The following is a 15,162-nucleotide window of genomic DNA, read 5'->3' on the forward strand; positions in this document are numbered from 1 at the left end:
TGTCGGTAAAGTGTCAAATTCTAAAGCAGAGGTTCCGATACTAAAAAAAGGGAGTGGAGCAGTTTCGAGCACCATCATAGATGCTTGATTACGTTACTTAATAATCCTTAAAGGACAACTTGAACTTTATGAACCCGAACACTTTCTTTCTCATAAATGTATATCTCGTCCTTCCCATTGCGTAAGTACTCTAAATTTGGATTATTTTTGAAAGGTTAATTATTCAAAATTAGCAGAGTTGGCGTTAGAGGCCTATGATTTACATTTAAGGTTTGTAATAGGGATGAGTGGGCGTAAAGTCTGTAATAAATGTAAAATAGATTATCATCAATAACCAGTTTGCTTTTATGGTTGGCATAGAGCTTTACCATTAGTAACAGTTAATTTTCGTAAGTAGATACGTATTGGTTATTTTTGGTTTACTGTCAGTGCAATTAATTGTTTGAGATTTTCTTCTAACTATCATTGCGTGTACTGGCGACATCTGTTTTTCCACGCAGGCTTCAAGGGGCATTCGTTTTGCATTTCCATTTTCCTATTTCTGGGCATCATGCTACTGCAAGCACGTCTTAGTTTGACACGTTAAGCAAGCAGGGTGAAAACCATGTGGTTCTAATTGCAATTTTCAATTATAATTGTTTCTGGGGATTGAACATATAGTTTTTGTGGGTCCAAATTTAGTTGGACGGGTTTTCTGCATTTGGATATGTTTTAGTTTTCACTTATTCCGTGAGTACGGCAATTTTGTCTAATCCACCTGGTTAATTATCCATTCTTTTAGGTTTTGCTGTTGAACAGACTATTTACCTTTATTGCGGTAATTTCATTGTTTATGAGTAACCCCCTTAATTCAAGAGGTAGGTTTATGGTACGTTTAAAAGCTCAGTCTAACTCTGTTACTGTCAAGTTGTGGGAATCCTTCATTTACACTTGCACACAAGTTATATACGAGATAACCGCATTATCTTATCAAGGCACCTGCCATCCTCCATGCCATTGTGAAGTTCCAACAAAAGAAAGGTCGACGTTTACTTAATCTGTAAACTTTACGCGTGGGTGTAGATAAGGAACATTTCATCGGGTCGTCGGTTCTCTGTTTTAGCCTGGTATCGTTCGAAGAGAGCCCGAGAGTTTGTTTGGCGCTCAATTCTATGGTATATTTGAGTTAAAGCAGCGCCAGCCTAACCCACTATTATACATTTAGCCCAGTGGTGTGCTATTTTTCAGAATCCCTTTGATTTCCTAAATTAATTTTTTTTAATTCTCGTATATAATTTTTCGGTTTCTTAACACCTTTCTTGCACCGTTATGCTATGTTTTGCTTCACTTTGCTACCTGCGTTTTATGTCAGATCTTTAGTTTTTATAAGTTAAAGGTTCTTAGTAATATTATATTCTTGTTTTTAAAGTATAATCTTTAGGTTCTAAGTTATGACTTATTAACCCAGAGATTTCCTCTGGAAAATTTTTATATGAATGCCAGAACTCATACTAGGATCTTTCGATATTGTAGCGAACTAGATTTAATAACGTATTTGTAATGAAAAGATTAACAAAATCTATTTTATTTTATAGCAGATGACATTTAAAATAGGTTGGAATGAGTACGCTAAGTCGCTCCTAACTCGTGTTGCGCAAAGGTAGATAAAGTGAAACAGATGATTAAGCATTCTAATGACATCGGTCATTCTTATTTCAAATGAGATGCGGAGCACGATATGAAAAGACGTTCAGAACAGAACAGAAAAAACTGCGACGGCGACGGCAGGTTGGGTTGCCTAACGTCTTTAATCCCAAGACTACAGACCAGTATCTCCGCATCAGTATTGTCGTATCGCACAACACGCCAATTCAACCGGTCCAACCCACAGTCGATCTGTCCAGCATAGGAGGCTTAACCAGCATCTTCTGTGGAACGGCAACTTCTTGGACACTCCTGGACAACGATCCGATGATGGGGTAATAGCGATTCTTCCCCACTCGAAGCATGATGACGCGACCCGCTGTTGTCACTTTGGCCATATGCGGTCAACAGCAGGTATTTCCTTCATACACAGTGAATCTTCTCATTTATTTGAATTTTTACCTTGCCACATCGGTAATTCGGTTTTGAATTTTATCTTCGATTTCAGAAATCCTTAATTGAATTTGTTGTTGGCCGTTACTTATATCGGTTTGTACTAGCTCAATTTGCGAATGAGTTTGTTGTTGGCCACTCTTCACTTATTGAAGTAGCATTTTTTTTCCATTTTAGCCGCGGCATTTTCAAAAAATCATTTAGAAATCTTTTATAACAACATTATAAGAGCCTCTTTACCTTTAGGCAAACGATCCCAGAAATGTATGTTGGAATCTTAGAAGTCTACTTTGAAACCTTCTTTATTTCTAGGACTTTTACTTCAAAGGAACTTCTTTTAAAATCGACTTCGACAATCTTAGAAAACTTCTTTGAATTTTCTTTACATTTTTGGATGGATTACGCCCAGGGCTCCCGAATTTAAACAGTATTTTCATTTTATAACTGCCCTCGTAATAAAAACCTAACCCTATCTCGGATGTGGCGTTTTTTAATTAAAATAATTGGTAGCACCAAGTTATGCACAAACTGTGTTTGACGATCCATTTTTCGTTTGTGTTGCAAAAAGCCGCACCGTCTTCGTGAACCAGTTAAAGGATACGAACGGTTTACTCTTTATACTAGCTTACTTGCCAAAATCTATTTGTTACATTGTAACTTTTAATGGCGCGTTAAAACGTTCCGTCTGCAAAAACAATTGGAGGAATGTCGAGAACTATTAATTAGCCCGTTTATTCGTTTTTTGTTTATTATTTATTAGTACATATGCAAATTTGTTATTTTTGTCTGCTTTTGTGTATATCCAAATGGTGAACGTGGAAATGTCTATCTCTTCCGGCTGTTTAAAAGTTCGAGCTGGCGCTCAGTACATGGAAAGGGAAAAGCAAATGTTTAAACAAGAAGTGGAGCTTTACGTAGGTATGCATTTAGAAAAGTAAACTTCCGCAACTTTCCTAATTGACCTTTTTTTCGTCGTAGTATACTCGCCATTCCGACTTTGATCAATAACGTGTCCCATTTCGTTATGCGCGCTGGAGATAAATCCTTGGCGTGTTTTTGATATATTTCGGACGGCTTTTATCTCGACGCGTAATTCGCTTATGAAAAGCTTCGCATTAGCAGCGGGTGTAATGGAAACGGAAAACCGTTGAGTGGCTTTTCTGTGAGATCGATCTCCTACTCGTGTAGCTTTCAGGAATGTTTCGAGCTTTGCAACGATTGATCTACGCGGTACACGAACACCTTTACCAAAGGCATGGTCTTCCAGCACCTTCCATAAAAGCACGCCAACGTAAGCTGGGTAAAAGGACCATTTTTCATCTGTTAAGAAAATAAGCATCAAAATGAACCCTCGCGGGAAATGAGGAATGATGGATTTACTGCCGGGGATCTATAAATAAATTGATTAGTGGTGAACATAAATATTAGGCAGCAAATTACGTGTTAATGATGTGCGTAGGAAAGGTGATAGATTGAACATTTAATTTGTCTCTGTGATTGAAAAGGTGAAAATTTCAACGGATAATTTTTTATTTTATTTATAAGTGCGATTATGTAACTTTATTGGCGGTTGTGTCTTTTCCTGGTCTGGTATGGTAATACATCTGGCAGCTCTCTGTTTTATGTTATGTCCCATTAAGTACTTTATTTACTGTGTCCGTAACCAATGTAAAGTAAACTTAATGTACTTATTGATTTGACGCTCATGGATATAAAGAAACGAGAAGCATCCAAAGAAGTGATCAGTAGAATTCGAAAAAGTTTGATGCACCTGGAAAATCCCTATCAACCAAAGAAGTAAAATTATACCCTCTGCTTGTTAGTTTTTCGACCAAATTCTCATCTTAACGATTTTTATTAGCTCGATTAAACTCATCCAAATACATTTTTGTAAATTGTTGACATTCCTACACAGAGAAATCAATAGACTTTCGTAAAAAAAAGGTTGAAAATGAAAGTTTGGTTCTGTATTTAATAAAGCGCTTTCAGCAGCTTTATTTTGAAAGAAATTGCTCCTCCGCCCTCCGAATTTCGCTATTTAACTTTTGCAACTTTATTCACTCATTTAAGTTAAAATTAGGATGAAAGAATCAACTAAACAGTTAATTAAAATATTGCTTTCATCTTTATTAATATGTGAGTACCAGTGCGTAAAGTTTTGTAAAACTTTGAAATACAGACAGTTCAACTTTGACATTTACCTAAAACTTTCTATTGATCCGGTACCTCCCTGAAATTTAAAATTTATAAAGCATGCATGTTTTAGTAGTTTGTAGGGATGAAATTATTACATCCATTAGGTTTAAATCCAATACGTTAACGGTGTTAATTCCCATGCTGCTCAGCTAACAATTGAGGTGTCATTCGACGTCGATTCGACTTCAAATAAGTATCGACACCAATTTCAATAAGTGCAGTATAACATAAATTCGACGTCGAATCGACTTAAGTGGTGTTTTTTGACACGTCGATTCGATGTGAGAAATAAGTTAAATAGGTGTGATTTAACTAATAGGTGTTAGGTGTCTAGACACCTTATTAGGTAATTTTCTACGTCGAATCGACGTGGCGGATTACTTATTTTCTACATGTCGTTTTGAACTTATAACCATACTTCATTATTGTCCTCTCTTTTTAAAGAATAGTACCTGCAGTTAATAAGAATACTGTTATGAACTTTATGGCTGGCGTCATGTCAGACAAATTACCTATTATATGTAAAATATTGAATATGTTTAATTTCATTATTTCTATGTAGAAATATTTCGTGCGATTGCCTTTTCTATGACAAACATATATCTTCTGCCTTCAAAAAACACAAAGCCCCTCTGAAATAACTATTATAAAAATAATAAAAAAATAATTCTGCGTTTTTCATTTTTATAGTTGTACATTTTTGGCAGTTTAAGTATTTTATTCAAACATACAATCATTAATAATACCTAAATATAATTATATTTTAATTGTATAACACATATTTATTCATTAATGCTAAAAAACATGTATGATGATATTTCGGCCATCTACGCTAGCCAATAAATATGTCTGCTTTCTCGTATATTAATCTAATAAGTAGAATACCCTAATTTGCACCTATATTTTCGATCTCATGTTTCAAGTTGGTGAAGAACAAGCTACTTTTGATACCTATTACCTAACTGGTGTACAATATTACCAATTTTTATACACCTAATTGTAACAAATTCATGTAAATACCGTATTATATACTTATTGGTGGTCTGTTTAAGTATACCTAATACGTGTAATCGCAACTAAGTATGTTGGGAATTCGACCTAACTAACTAAACCAACCTATTAAGTGTAAGTCCAACACCAAACTCCACCTGCGTTCACTAAATCCACACCTATTAGGAGCGCATGTAACTTCTTTTGGTAGATTAATACACCTGTTAGCAACACAACTTATGATTGTAACATACTACCAGGGATTCACAACCTATTACCTATTGTTTAGGTCGACATTGATACCTACTATTATCTCTTCACCCAACAGATGCAGTAAAGCTCCTCCCAAAAAAATCCCGGCAAATTTAAATGAACATTTTTAATTGGCCGAATTTTCAAAGCCTGTAACACACGCAACTATTTTCTTCCAATTATAATTGCCGTATCTGAATTGACATCCTTAACCTCAAACCTGTCACTGCGTTTTGAATTTGTCTTGCCTCAATTTGCCGTTAATTGCATTTATACGAACAAAATAATCTTTCTGAACTTAATAAACAATTTGAAACTATGTACTGCTGTGTGTTCAAAGATCAATATTCAAAACATAACACTGTATAACTTCGTCGTACAATGTGACATGCGATTTTAAATTTCCCGGTTTTTATAATTTTGTGACTGTGAAACGGGTCTGTTATTACATTGGCCCAAATTTATTGGGAGTGGCTTAACTGCATCTGTTGGGTGAACCGATTATAGTTGAAACAGACCGACACTTTCGCGCCATTATTTTACTCGAGTGAAATATATTTATTTTGGTGAAATGCTACTAAATAGGTTATCTGTCGTTTCGACCAATAGGTCGAAAAAACTTAATGGTGAAATATTCAAGTCATTTCAACCTATTGGTCGAAATGTAAGTAACTGTATTCTCTTATTAGGTGTCTATGAAATTTTCTTCTATTCCTATTTAGTCATTTTGTCGACTTTGGCCTATATCTCCTATTAGGTTATATTTATGACGTGAACAAAGTTACCTAATAAGTCATGGAACGAATATATTACCAATTAGGTAACAAGCGTCCCTTTAGTTAGGTTACAAATTGGCACAAATAAGGTCTTTCTACCTACTGCTCCTATTAGGTGATACAAAGTTAGGTATATGCCACTCCTTAATTGGTATTTTTAACGTATCTCACCTATTAGATGACCATTTACCACTACCATAGTTTGTTGCATCCTAATAAGAGTTTATTTCACCAATTTGTCACCAGTGCCTAATAGGTAACATATTTACTTTGACCTATTCAACATAAACATTACATAATTTCCACCTACTTTGGTCGAATTTCTTTTGCCTCAGGTTGCCGACACCTAAATTGCTAGCTGGGTGCTATAGGTTCTATGGTTCCATTTAGCTTCGAGTAACTAAATTGTTAAGAATATCACATATTTCGTGCTTTACGGGGTGTTCCACGACTAACTAATGTCGAATTTCCCCAAAAAAATACGTAAAATGGCGGGAGACTGAATATTGATGTGTGCGTGTAGGGTTTATAGTGAACCTCGTAAACTTCCGCTTAAAAAATAAAATATTTGACACGTGGCAGAAGTTACAACCCTCTAAAGAACATAACTATACTAAATAATAACGAGGATTTTCCATAAAAATTTGCATAATATGGAATCGACGAGAGGGGGAAATTTTCATTTGCGTTTGTAAGGTTTATAGTGAACCTTGTGACTCTAATCCGTTAAAGAAACCAAAATATTGAAGGTGTGCTAGAAGTTTCTCTCCTCCACAAAGCAAGTTATGTCAAATTTCACTAAAAAAATACGCAATATGGAAACGCCGAGGGGGTAGATTGGCTTTGTATTGTTTTTAATGAACTTTGTAACTATAATCTGTTAAAGAAATAAACCTATTTAAGGTATGGCAGAAGTTACACCCCTCTGAAAAACATGATTATACTAAATTATATCGAATTTCCCTAAAAAAATCCATCCGTAAAATGTAATCGACGAGGGGGTAAGTTTCTAGGGTTTATAATGAACCTTGTAACCATAATCCGTTACAGATACAAAAATATTTAAGGTGTAGCAGAAGTTACACCCCTCCAAAAATCATGGCTATACTAAATAATGGCGAATTTTACTAAAAAAATACGTAAAATGAAATCGGCGTGGAGGTAGGTTTTCATTTGCGTTTGTCGGGTTCATAGTGAACTTTGCAACCATAATCCGTTAAAGAAACAAACACATTTGAGAAGCGGTAAAAGTTTCAACCCTACAAAGAACATGCCTATTATACTAAATTATGCCCAATTTCCCAAAAAAATACGTAACATGCGGAATCGGCGAGGGAGTTGATTTTCACTTGCATTTGTAGGGCCTATAGTGAATCTTGTGGCCATAATCCGCTAAAAAAACAAACGCTTTTAAGGTGTGGCAGAAGTTACACCCCTTCAAAGAGTATGACTATACTAAATTATGTCGAATTCCCCTTCATCCCTTCATATGACATGACTGTATTCAATTATCTCGAATTTCCCTAAAAAATCAAGTAATATGGAATCGGCGAAAGGGTAGATTCTTATTTGTGGTTGTAGGGTTTATAGTGAGCTTTGTGAACGTAATCCGTTTAAGAAACCAAAATATTTAAGAAGTGATAGAAGTTGCACCCCCACAAAGAACCTGTCGAATTTCTCTAAAAAGTACGTTAAATGAAACCGGCGAGGGGGTAGATTTTTGTTTGCGTTTCTAGGGAGTGCACCTTGTAACCATAATCCGTTAAAGAAACAAAAATTTTTAAGGTGTGGTAGAAGTTACACCCCTCCAAAGAACATGACTATCCTAAATTATGCCGAATTTCCCGAATAAATCACGCAATGTGTGTAATATGGAATCGGTGAGGGGGTAGATTTTCATTTGCGCTAGTAGAGTTTATAGTGAACCTTGTAAGCATTATCCGTTTAAGAAACCAAAATATTTGAGAAGTGGTAGAACTCACACCCCTACAAAAAACCTGTCGACTTTCCCTAAAAAATACCTACAATGGAACCGGCGAGGGGGTAGATTTTTATTTGCGTTTGTAGCGTTTATAGTGAACCTTGAACCATAATCCGTTAAAGAAACAAATATATTTAAGGTGTCTCAGAATTTACGCCCCACCCACAGTGACCCTCCAAAAAACATGACTATACTAAATTGTGGCAAATTTCCCTTAAAAAGCTATAAAAATGGAGTCGGCGAGGGGATAGATTTTCATTTGCGTTTGTAGGGTTTATAGTGATCCTTGTAACCTTAATCCGTAAAGAAACAAAAATATTTAAGGTGTGACAGAAGTTGAAAATTGAGAAAGAAATTGTCTGATGGCAACCAAAGTCCACCAAGGGAATATCTTCGGCTATTGGAAAACGTTGTCTCGAACTCCAGATTCACGAGTGGTTCATTTTCCATCTCATTGTGCCCTCATTTAACTCAACTATCGGTTCTCGAATCTTGGACTTTTACGTACGAGTTAATTTCAACTACTTTTCCCCTCTACATAGAACATTCAAATGACCTGACTCTTGATTAAGCTTTATTACATTGGGCTTCATTAACAAAGGCTGACCCTTTTAGTCTCTTCAGATGCTCTTCGCCAATCACAATGATGTGGCCAATATCACCAATCTTCCTTTTTTTCAGTTCATCAGAAATGGACCAAACACGACTTCTAGCCCTACAAGAATTAGAATATCGGCGTGCCTCCGTTTGGATCTACCTGTCTGTGTTCTTCATCCTTGTCCATGTGGTGAACCTGTCGATATTTTGGGTCGTCATGGCTTCTCTTGCCACATGAGGGCGAAGATCACGACATGATATTATTAATGGTATTATCAGAAGCGCTCTGATTTCAGCAGAAACTCCTGCACTACGTGAACCCATTGGAAAAGACCAGATGGAATCACTTTGATTCCAAGAGGGCCTTTGGTATGGGATGTGACGTGTGGTAATACACCACTAAATCGTAATACGTTTAACTTCACTAAAGGCTGGAGAGGCAGCGCGAATTTACCTTTTGATTTCATAATTCAATTTCAAAATTCGAAACTGTTCAAGAGTACCTAGTCATGTACACAAACGGACGGACGGACGGACGGACGGTCTCAAATCGCTTTTAGCAGCTTGTTAATCATGTCGACTTTTCATCCAAAATTGTGTAATATGGAATCGTAAATTTTCAATTGCTTTTGTAGGGTGTAATAGTGCATCTTGTAAACATAATACGTTAAAAAAAAATAAAAATCTTTGATGCGTCTAAGAAGTATGTTACTTTACACCCTTCCGAAGTTAAATAATGTCGAATATCCCAAAAAGAATAATCAATCGGCAAAAGTGTATATTCCGCATTTGTGGGGTTTATAGAGAATCTCCTAAACATAATCAATCAAAGGAACAATAATATTTGACACGTAGCAAATGTTGCACCCTACAAAGTCCACGAGTGTATTAAATAGAATCTTGAGCCAGATGTTCAAATTTCATTCTTTCTATATTCGTTTCCAAAATTAAGTTTTCTCCCGAAATAGCTTTCTTTTCTTGTTACTTATTGTAATTTTAAATCGTCTGTTTCATTTTTATATCTACCGGCATTGTTCGAGACAAAATTATACCATACTTTTATGAGATTTAAAAAGATTGCTCTTTGTGTAATCTTTGACTTTATTTAGTTTTAGTTCATTAATATTCAACATAATTCTGACTAAAAAATTTTCCCTATTCTGTTTGAAATATCTGCATTCTATCTTGTATTGTAACTTTTTATATTTTTTCCCATACATTGTTTTGTCTACGGCTTGTTAAACTTCTTCGAAAATGTTTGTTCATAAGATCTTAAATTTTGATTAACGGTTCAAAAGTTTGCAAGTTACATTGAAGTTTTTCCGAAGCGTTTATTTGATTTATTTGCAACGTTCAAAATTTGTTCAATTGATTTCGCATTGCATTTGTTATATCACAAGTCAAAATAACGTTTTTTACGTTCAAATAAAACCTAAGTAAAACAGACACACTAATAAACCGAGTCAGGATTTCCAATACAAATCAAATGTCCCCGCGCCGATCCTTATGAAAAAAAGTCATGAACTTGAAGTACAGACCAAATATTATTAATTGATTCCAGAAGAATCTTAGCATTTAAAATCGTCAAATTGCATTTCCTTTCTTAAGATTCATTTAACCCACAGGCGTATACGTGTAACCATTTAGAAACACAACGTCCTTTCATTTAACAAACCCTACACAAGCCCTAGCAAACTAAATTGCAAGTACAAAGCAAGTTTCTATTATTTATAACTTCTTATTATACGCTCCATAATTCTTCTATTTAAAACTTACTTTTCCTTCATATAAGCTCCCAGAGCAAGGTTACAAGCAAACGTATTGAAACCGTAAAACGATCGAATCGAAGTCAAATCTCAGTTCTTAAATGTACATTCGATCAGCTTGTAAAAGCGTTGATTCGTGATTTATGGCAGCGACTTTGATAGGTTTTGGGTTAATTAAACAACGGACAGAGCTTTTGGTACAAGGAGCGGGTGGAGAAAATCCAGCTCGCGACTCCATTAAGGTGGCCAACTGAGATTTGATTTAATTATGGGCTTAGTGAATAAGGAATTATAATGGATGGCTTCCATCAAAAGGTGCTCTCGTGCGAATTATGAGACATTTAAGCCACGCGAGGGCGTTAATGGATTCTTGTCTGTTGACTGAGTATTAATCCGAAGTAGGCGGTAATTGTGACCGAATCCATATGGTGCGTGACTAATTGTCGCAATTACGGCGTTATGATTTTCAACAGATTGGCGTGTATAAATTAAGCAACTGTGCCCGCGTTTTACTAGAAATTGATGGTATGGCACCTGCAAACGTGTTTTTCTATTTCGGTGTCACAATGATGATTTTGTACAACTGTTTTCGGCCTAAAACAGTTGTACAAAGACAGTGATTATAGTCGTTTTCTGTGGTAACTCATCTCTTAAGTTGGCAGTTACTAGTTAGTACAAGTAGGTACTTCGTTGGGTACTTCCATGTTTGAACTTCAAAATGTCAGTCTTACTACGCTGCCAACCTAAAACTTAACGGAATAAAAAGTGTTCCCAACATAAAACATGTTAGTTCTAATGTTCCCTATAGTTTCTGATAATGATTTTTTTAATTAAATTAAAGCACCGAAATAGAAAAAATAGTATGAAAACGCGTGTTACAATGCTTTATTGTAATACTTCTATCTTGCGGACACTCGTGGCTACGCTTCGCGTCGCCACTCGTGCCACAAGATAGTCGTATTACAATAGGTCGCATTGTAACACTTGTCTTTCAATATACTATTATGCAGATTGCAGACCACCTTTCAAATGTACAATAAGAAAGTGCGTTTACAGTTTTTTCTTTGATCTACCGGCCAAACTAAATTAGAAATTGACCTTTTCTGGTCAACTTTATTTTCAATCGACTACTTTTTCGTTTTCATATACTTCGGATGTTCTGATTCAGATTTTTCAAAATTTCATTAAATCGTCCGTAGTTTGCACTTTCAGATCCGTCGCATCCCGTTCTCTAATTTTTTAGATTTTTCAGTTTCTTCAAATTTTCTGATTTGTCTGAACATCAGATTCTTAAGCTCTTCTGGGTTATTAGGTACGTTTCTTGTTTTTTCACATTTTTCTGGTCTTCCATTTCATCGAATTACTTTCAGTTTTCTATTGTTCAAACTTTTTCAGTTCATAAGGTTCTTTGGATTCCGGATTCTTTAAATTTTTTTATTTTTATATTTCCGTTACTTGGGAGTGATTTTCCAATTCTTCTAATTTTTCGGTTTCTTCTCTTCAGATTCACGTTCGACTTCATTTAATTCGTCGGATTGGAATTTTCAATTATGCTGCCGGTTCAAGATTTTGTTCAAGGGTGCTTGGGATGATTATAATTCTTGAAACCTATGAGAACTGCTTTTTTTTCGAATTCTTTTATTATTTAAATTCTTCGAATCAGATTTCTAATATTCTTCCGAAAGTTAAATTCATCTGATCTGATATTTTCCAGTTTTGTCAAATTGTTGCGACTTTTCTGATTCTACAGAATTTCACGCGTAGGTACCTGTAAAAACTGCTTCTTTAAACCATAGAAAAAAAGCATTTGTGAAAAAAGAAAAGAATGAGGTTTGAACAGAGGTAAAAACTCATTTACTGATGGTGCTTCATATGACTTTGTAAAAAAGGTGACTGGTGGAGGGTTTGTTTACCAAAATTGGAACTTAGTGCACACATAATTCCAAAACGAGCACATTTGGTGCTTGTCACTTGGAAATTTTGGTACATATTCGCTGAGTCATAATCTCAAACAGAAATTTTGTATCTCCGTTAAAATTAACGTGTAAAAGTTGGGGGTGGCCTCAGAAATTAGCATAAAACGAGCACAGTGCAGATCAGAGAGCTCTTACTCTTGGCGTTAAGTTGCAAATAAATCAACACAACACGAACACGGAACACAATTCAAATGCAAACCTTTGGTAGCCGTCAGAAGCATTAACTTGTAACTCCAAATCAAAATTCTGCACAGAAACTTTGAAACTGGTGCACAAACTGAGCACAATTCACAATGTAGATTTGAATTTGATTGTTAAACAAGAATTAACTTTAACTCCAATTAGTAGTGTGCCAAGGACCTTTTGGTTTTTGTATTTTTAATCCATATCTTTAGAGAATTTAGGGAAAAAGGAAGGCATATTTTGGAACAGTCTTTAACCATAAGCCCATGTAAGCCTTATTTTGGCCCGCTCTACTGTTTAACATACTGTGTACATCAGAATCCCTTACTTTATTGAATGATTGGCTCCTTCTGTTAAAATTTCGTTTTTATAAGAAGCGCCTTCGGTGGAAAAAGGGGTTCACGCATGCGAAAATCTATATTTTGACACGTGATTTCATTTTGCTTTTATAAGAGGTATCTTCTTCTGAAATTTCAGGATAATTGGGTCGTAAATAAATAAAGGAAGTCTGTCGATCCGTAATAATTTGACCGCGCCATTTAGTCTGCGTATGCGCAGTCTATTTTTTGATGTACATACGTTTAATTTATTTCATAAAAGAACCCCACATAAATACATAAGTTGGGTCTGCGCATGCGCGATCCATTTTTTTACAGTGCACATAATAAACAATGACACAAAGGGTTAACCGTGCTGACTTACAGAGCCAAATTTTTCAACGCATTAACAGTTTCCTCAATCAAATTTTGGGTGTCTTTGATCCAAAATGATCGTTTTAAAGTAGAGCACGGTTCATGTTTAAGTTTTAGCTAATCAAAAATCAAAACGCAACAAACTTATAAAATTTATAACAATAAACGGCAAAAGTGTAAAATTATGAGAAGGGAAAATAAATTTTTGCTATAACTGTTTTTGTAAGAGATTAATAATTTAAATCTGAAAATTTGCATAGATACCAACATAGTTTTTCATGAGCTATCGAAAGAAAATATCATGATGTGGATAGCAACGTTCTTATTTAAATAGAACACCCTATATTTTATTGCACTTTCGAAATCTACATGAAAATCTACGTCGATTGATACCACATTTCCCTATATCTAGCAGCAAAGGTTTTCAAGTTATTCAGGATTGTTCAAAATTTTTGACGTTTGACTGCTTTTCTTTAGCACCCTGTATCCATGGCTCCGTTGACTTGAAATTCAAAAAGTCTTCCAAAATCAACAATACTGACGTGATCCTACATGCGAATAATTTAAAATTTGATCGTCCTTCTACAGGGTGGTCTAAATTAATGGTCAAGTGTAATAACTTCGGCCCTTAAAAAGTTGAGATTTTCAAATGAAACCTGATTTATTATTTTGCACTTTCAAATGTGAAAAAAAAATTCTACATCCATCACATACGCATGCCCTATACCTATCTGTAGTGGTATTAGTTTTATTTAAAGTTCTCTAAAATGCATAATTTTCTCACAATGTGAAAAATCGGACCTAATTCCAATTAATTCGAATTACGTACCCCATTAATAAATGGGTTTCAGATTACGAGATAGGTAATTAAATTAACACAAATGGCATAGCCTAAAAAGAAACGTGATAACGAATAGCACATTTTTTTAATTTTTGTGGAAATGCGGTAAAAAGGCAAAAGCATCGAAAATGGCCAACCCGCAGGAATGAAATTTGAATAATTACGAGCCTAATAAAAAGTATGTGAAGTGTCGTTAGTGGGAATCTGCGTTATCTTAAAAGATATAATTATTATATAGGGTTGAAATTACTAAATTTAGTCTTAAAAATAGGAACACTTTAAAATAAGTGTTTTTAGGAATGAACCGCATTTCTCTAACCTTTTATTTGTCGTGGAATGAGGGATGACATTTTATTAGAATAGTTTTTAGGTGGAAATTGAACGGGATACTATTTTTAGTTTATAATTTTCAATTTTACGACCGGATTTTTCAGACGAAGTTGGTACCGATTTACCACAAAATATAGTCACCTATTTTGTTTTGAGTAAAGTGCCTAATTCTGTAATTTTAAAAAGGATGTCGTGTATATAAGAAAGACTGCTGTAAACTTTGCATATTAAACAGGGAGTTACTGATTATTAAAGTAAAACAAAAACGACATTAAGAGTTCTATTTAATACACTATTTAAACTTGAAAACTAATCACTCAGCATTTGAAGAATTACTTTAAATCGTTGTCCAAAAACCGAAAACATGATGAACAGTAAATTCATAGATTAAAACGAAGGGATCATAATATTCGTAATATAAGGACAGTTTCTACAAAAACAAACAATTTCCAACATATTGTCACAACGTCCCAAAATAACACAATAAATTAAGCGCTTGCATTTAG

At 34.9% G+C, this 15,162-nt stretch overlaps 2 protein-coding genes across 3 annotated transcripts in view; one reads left to right on the forward strand and one right to left on the reverse strand.

The window, feature by feature from the left end:
- The window catches only part of LOC116178937, a 29,615-nt gene that overhangs the window by 13,296 nt on the left and 1,157 nt on the right, over positions 1-15,162 (reverse strand). The gene's annotated exons all lie outside the window — the stretch shown is intronic.
- LOC116178938 overlaps positions 86-15,162 on the forward strand; it is a 38,425-nt gene continuing 23,348 nt past the window's right edge. Inside the window, exon 1 of the mRNA XM_031498600.1 lies at positions 86-181. Coding sequence (XP_031354460.1) covers positions 157-181 — 25 coding nt within the window. The 5' untranslated portion in view covers positions 86-156. The remainder of the gene's footprint in view (positions 182-15,162) is intronic.

This window comes from Photinus pyralis, unplaced genomic scaffold, assembly GCF_008802855.1.
Source record: "Photinus pyralis isolate 1611_PpyrPB1 unplaced genomic scaffold, Ppyr1.3 Ppyr1.4_LG8, whole genome shotgun sequence".
Taxonomy (NCBI): Eukaryota; Metazoa; Arthropoda; class Insecta; order Coleoptera; family Lampyridae; genus Photinus; species Photinus pyralis.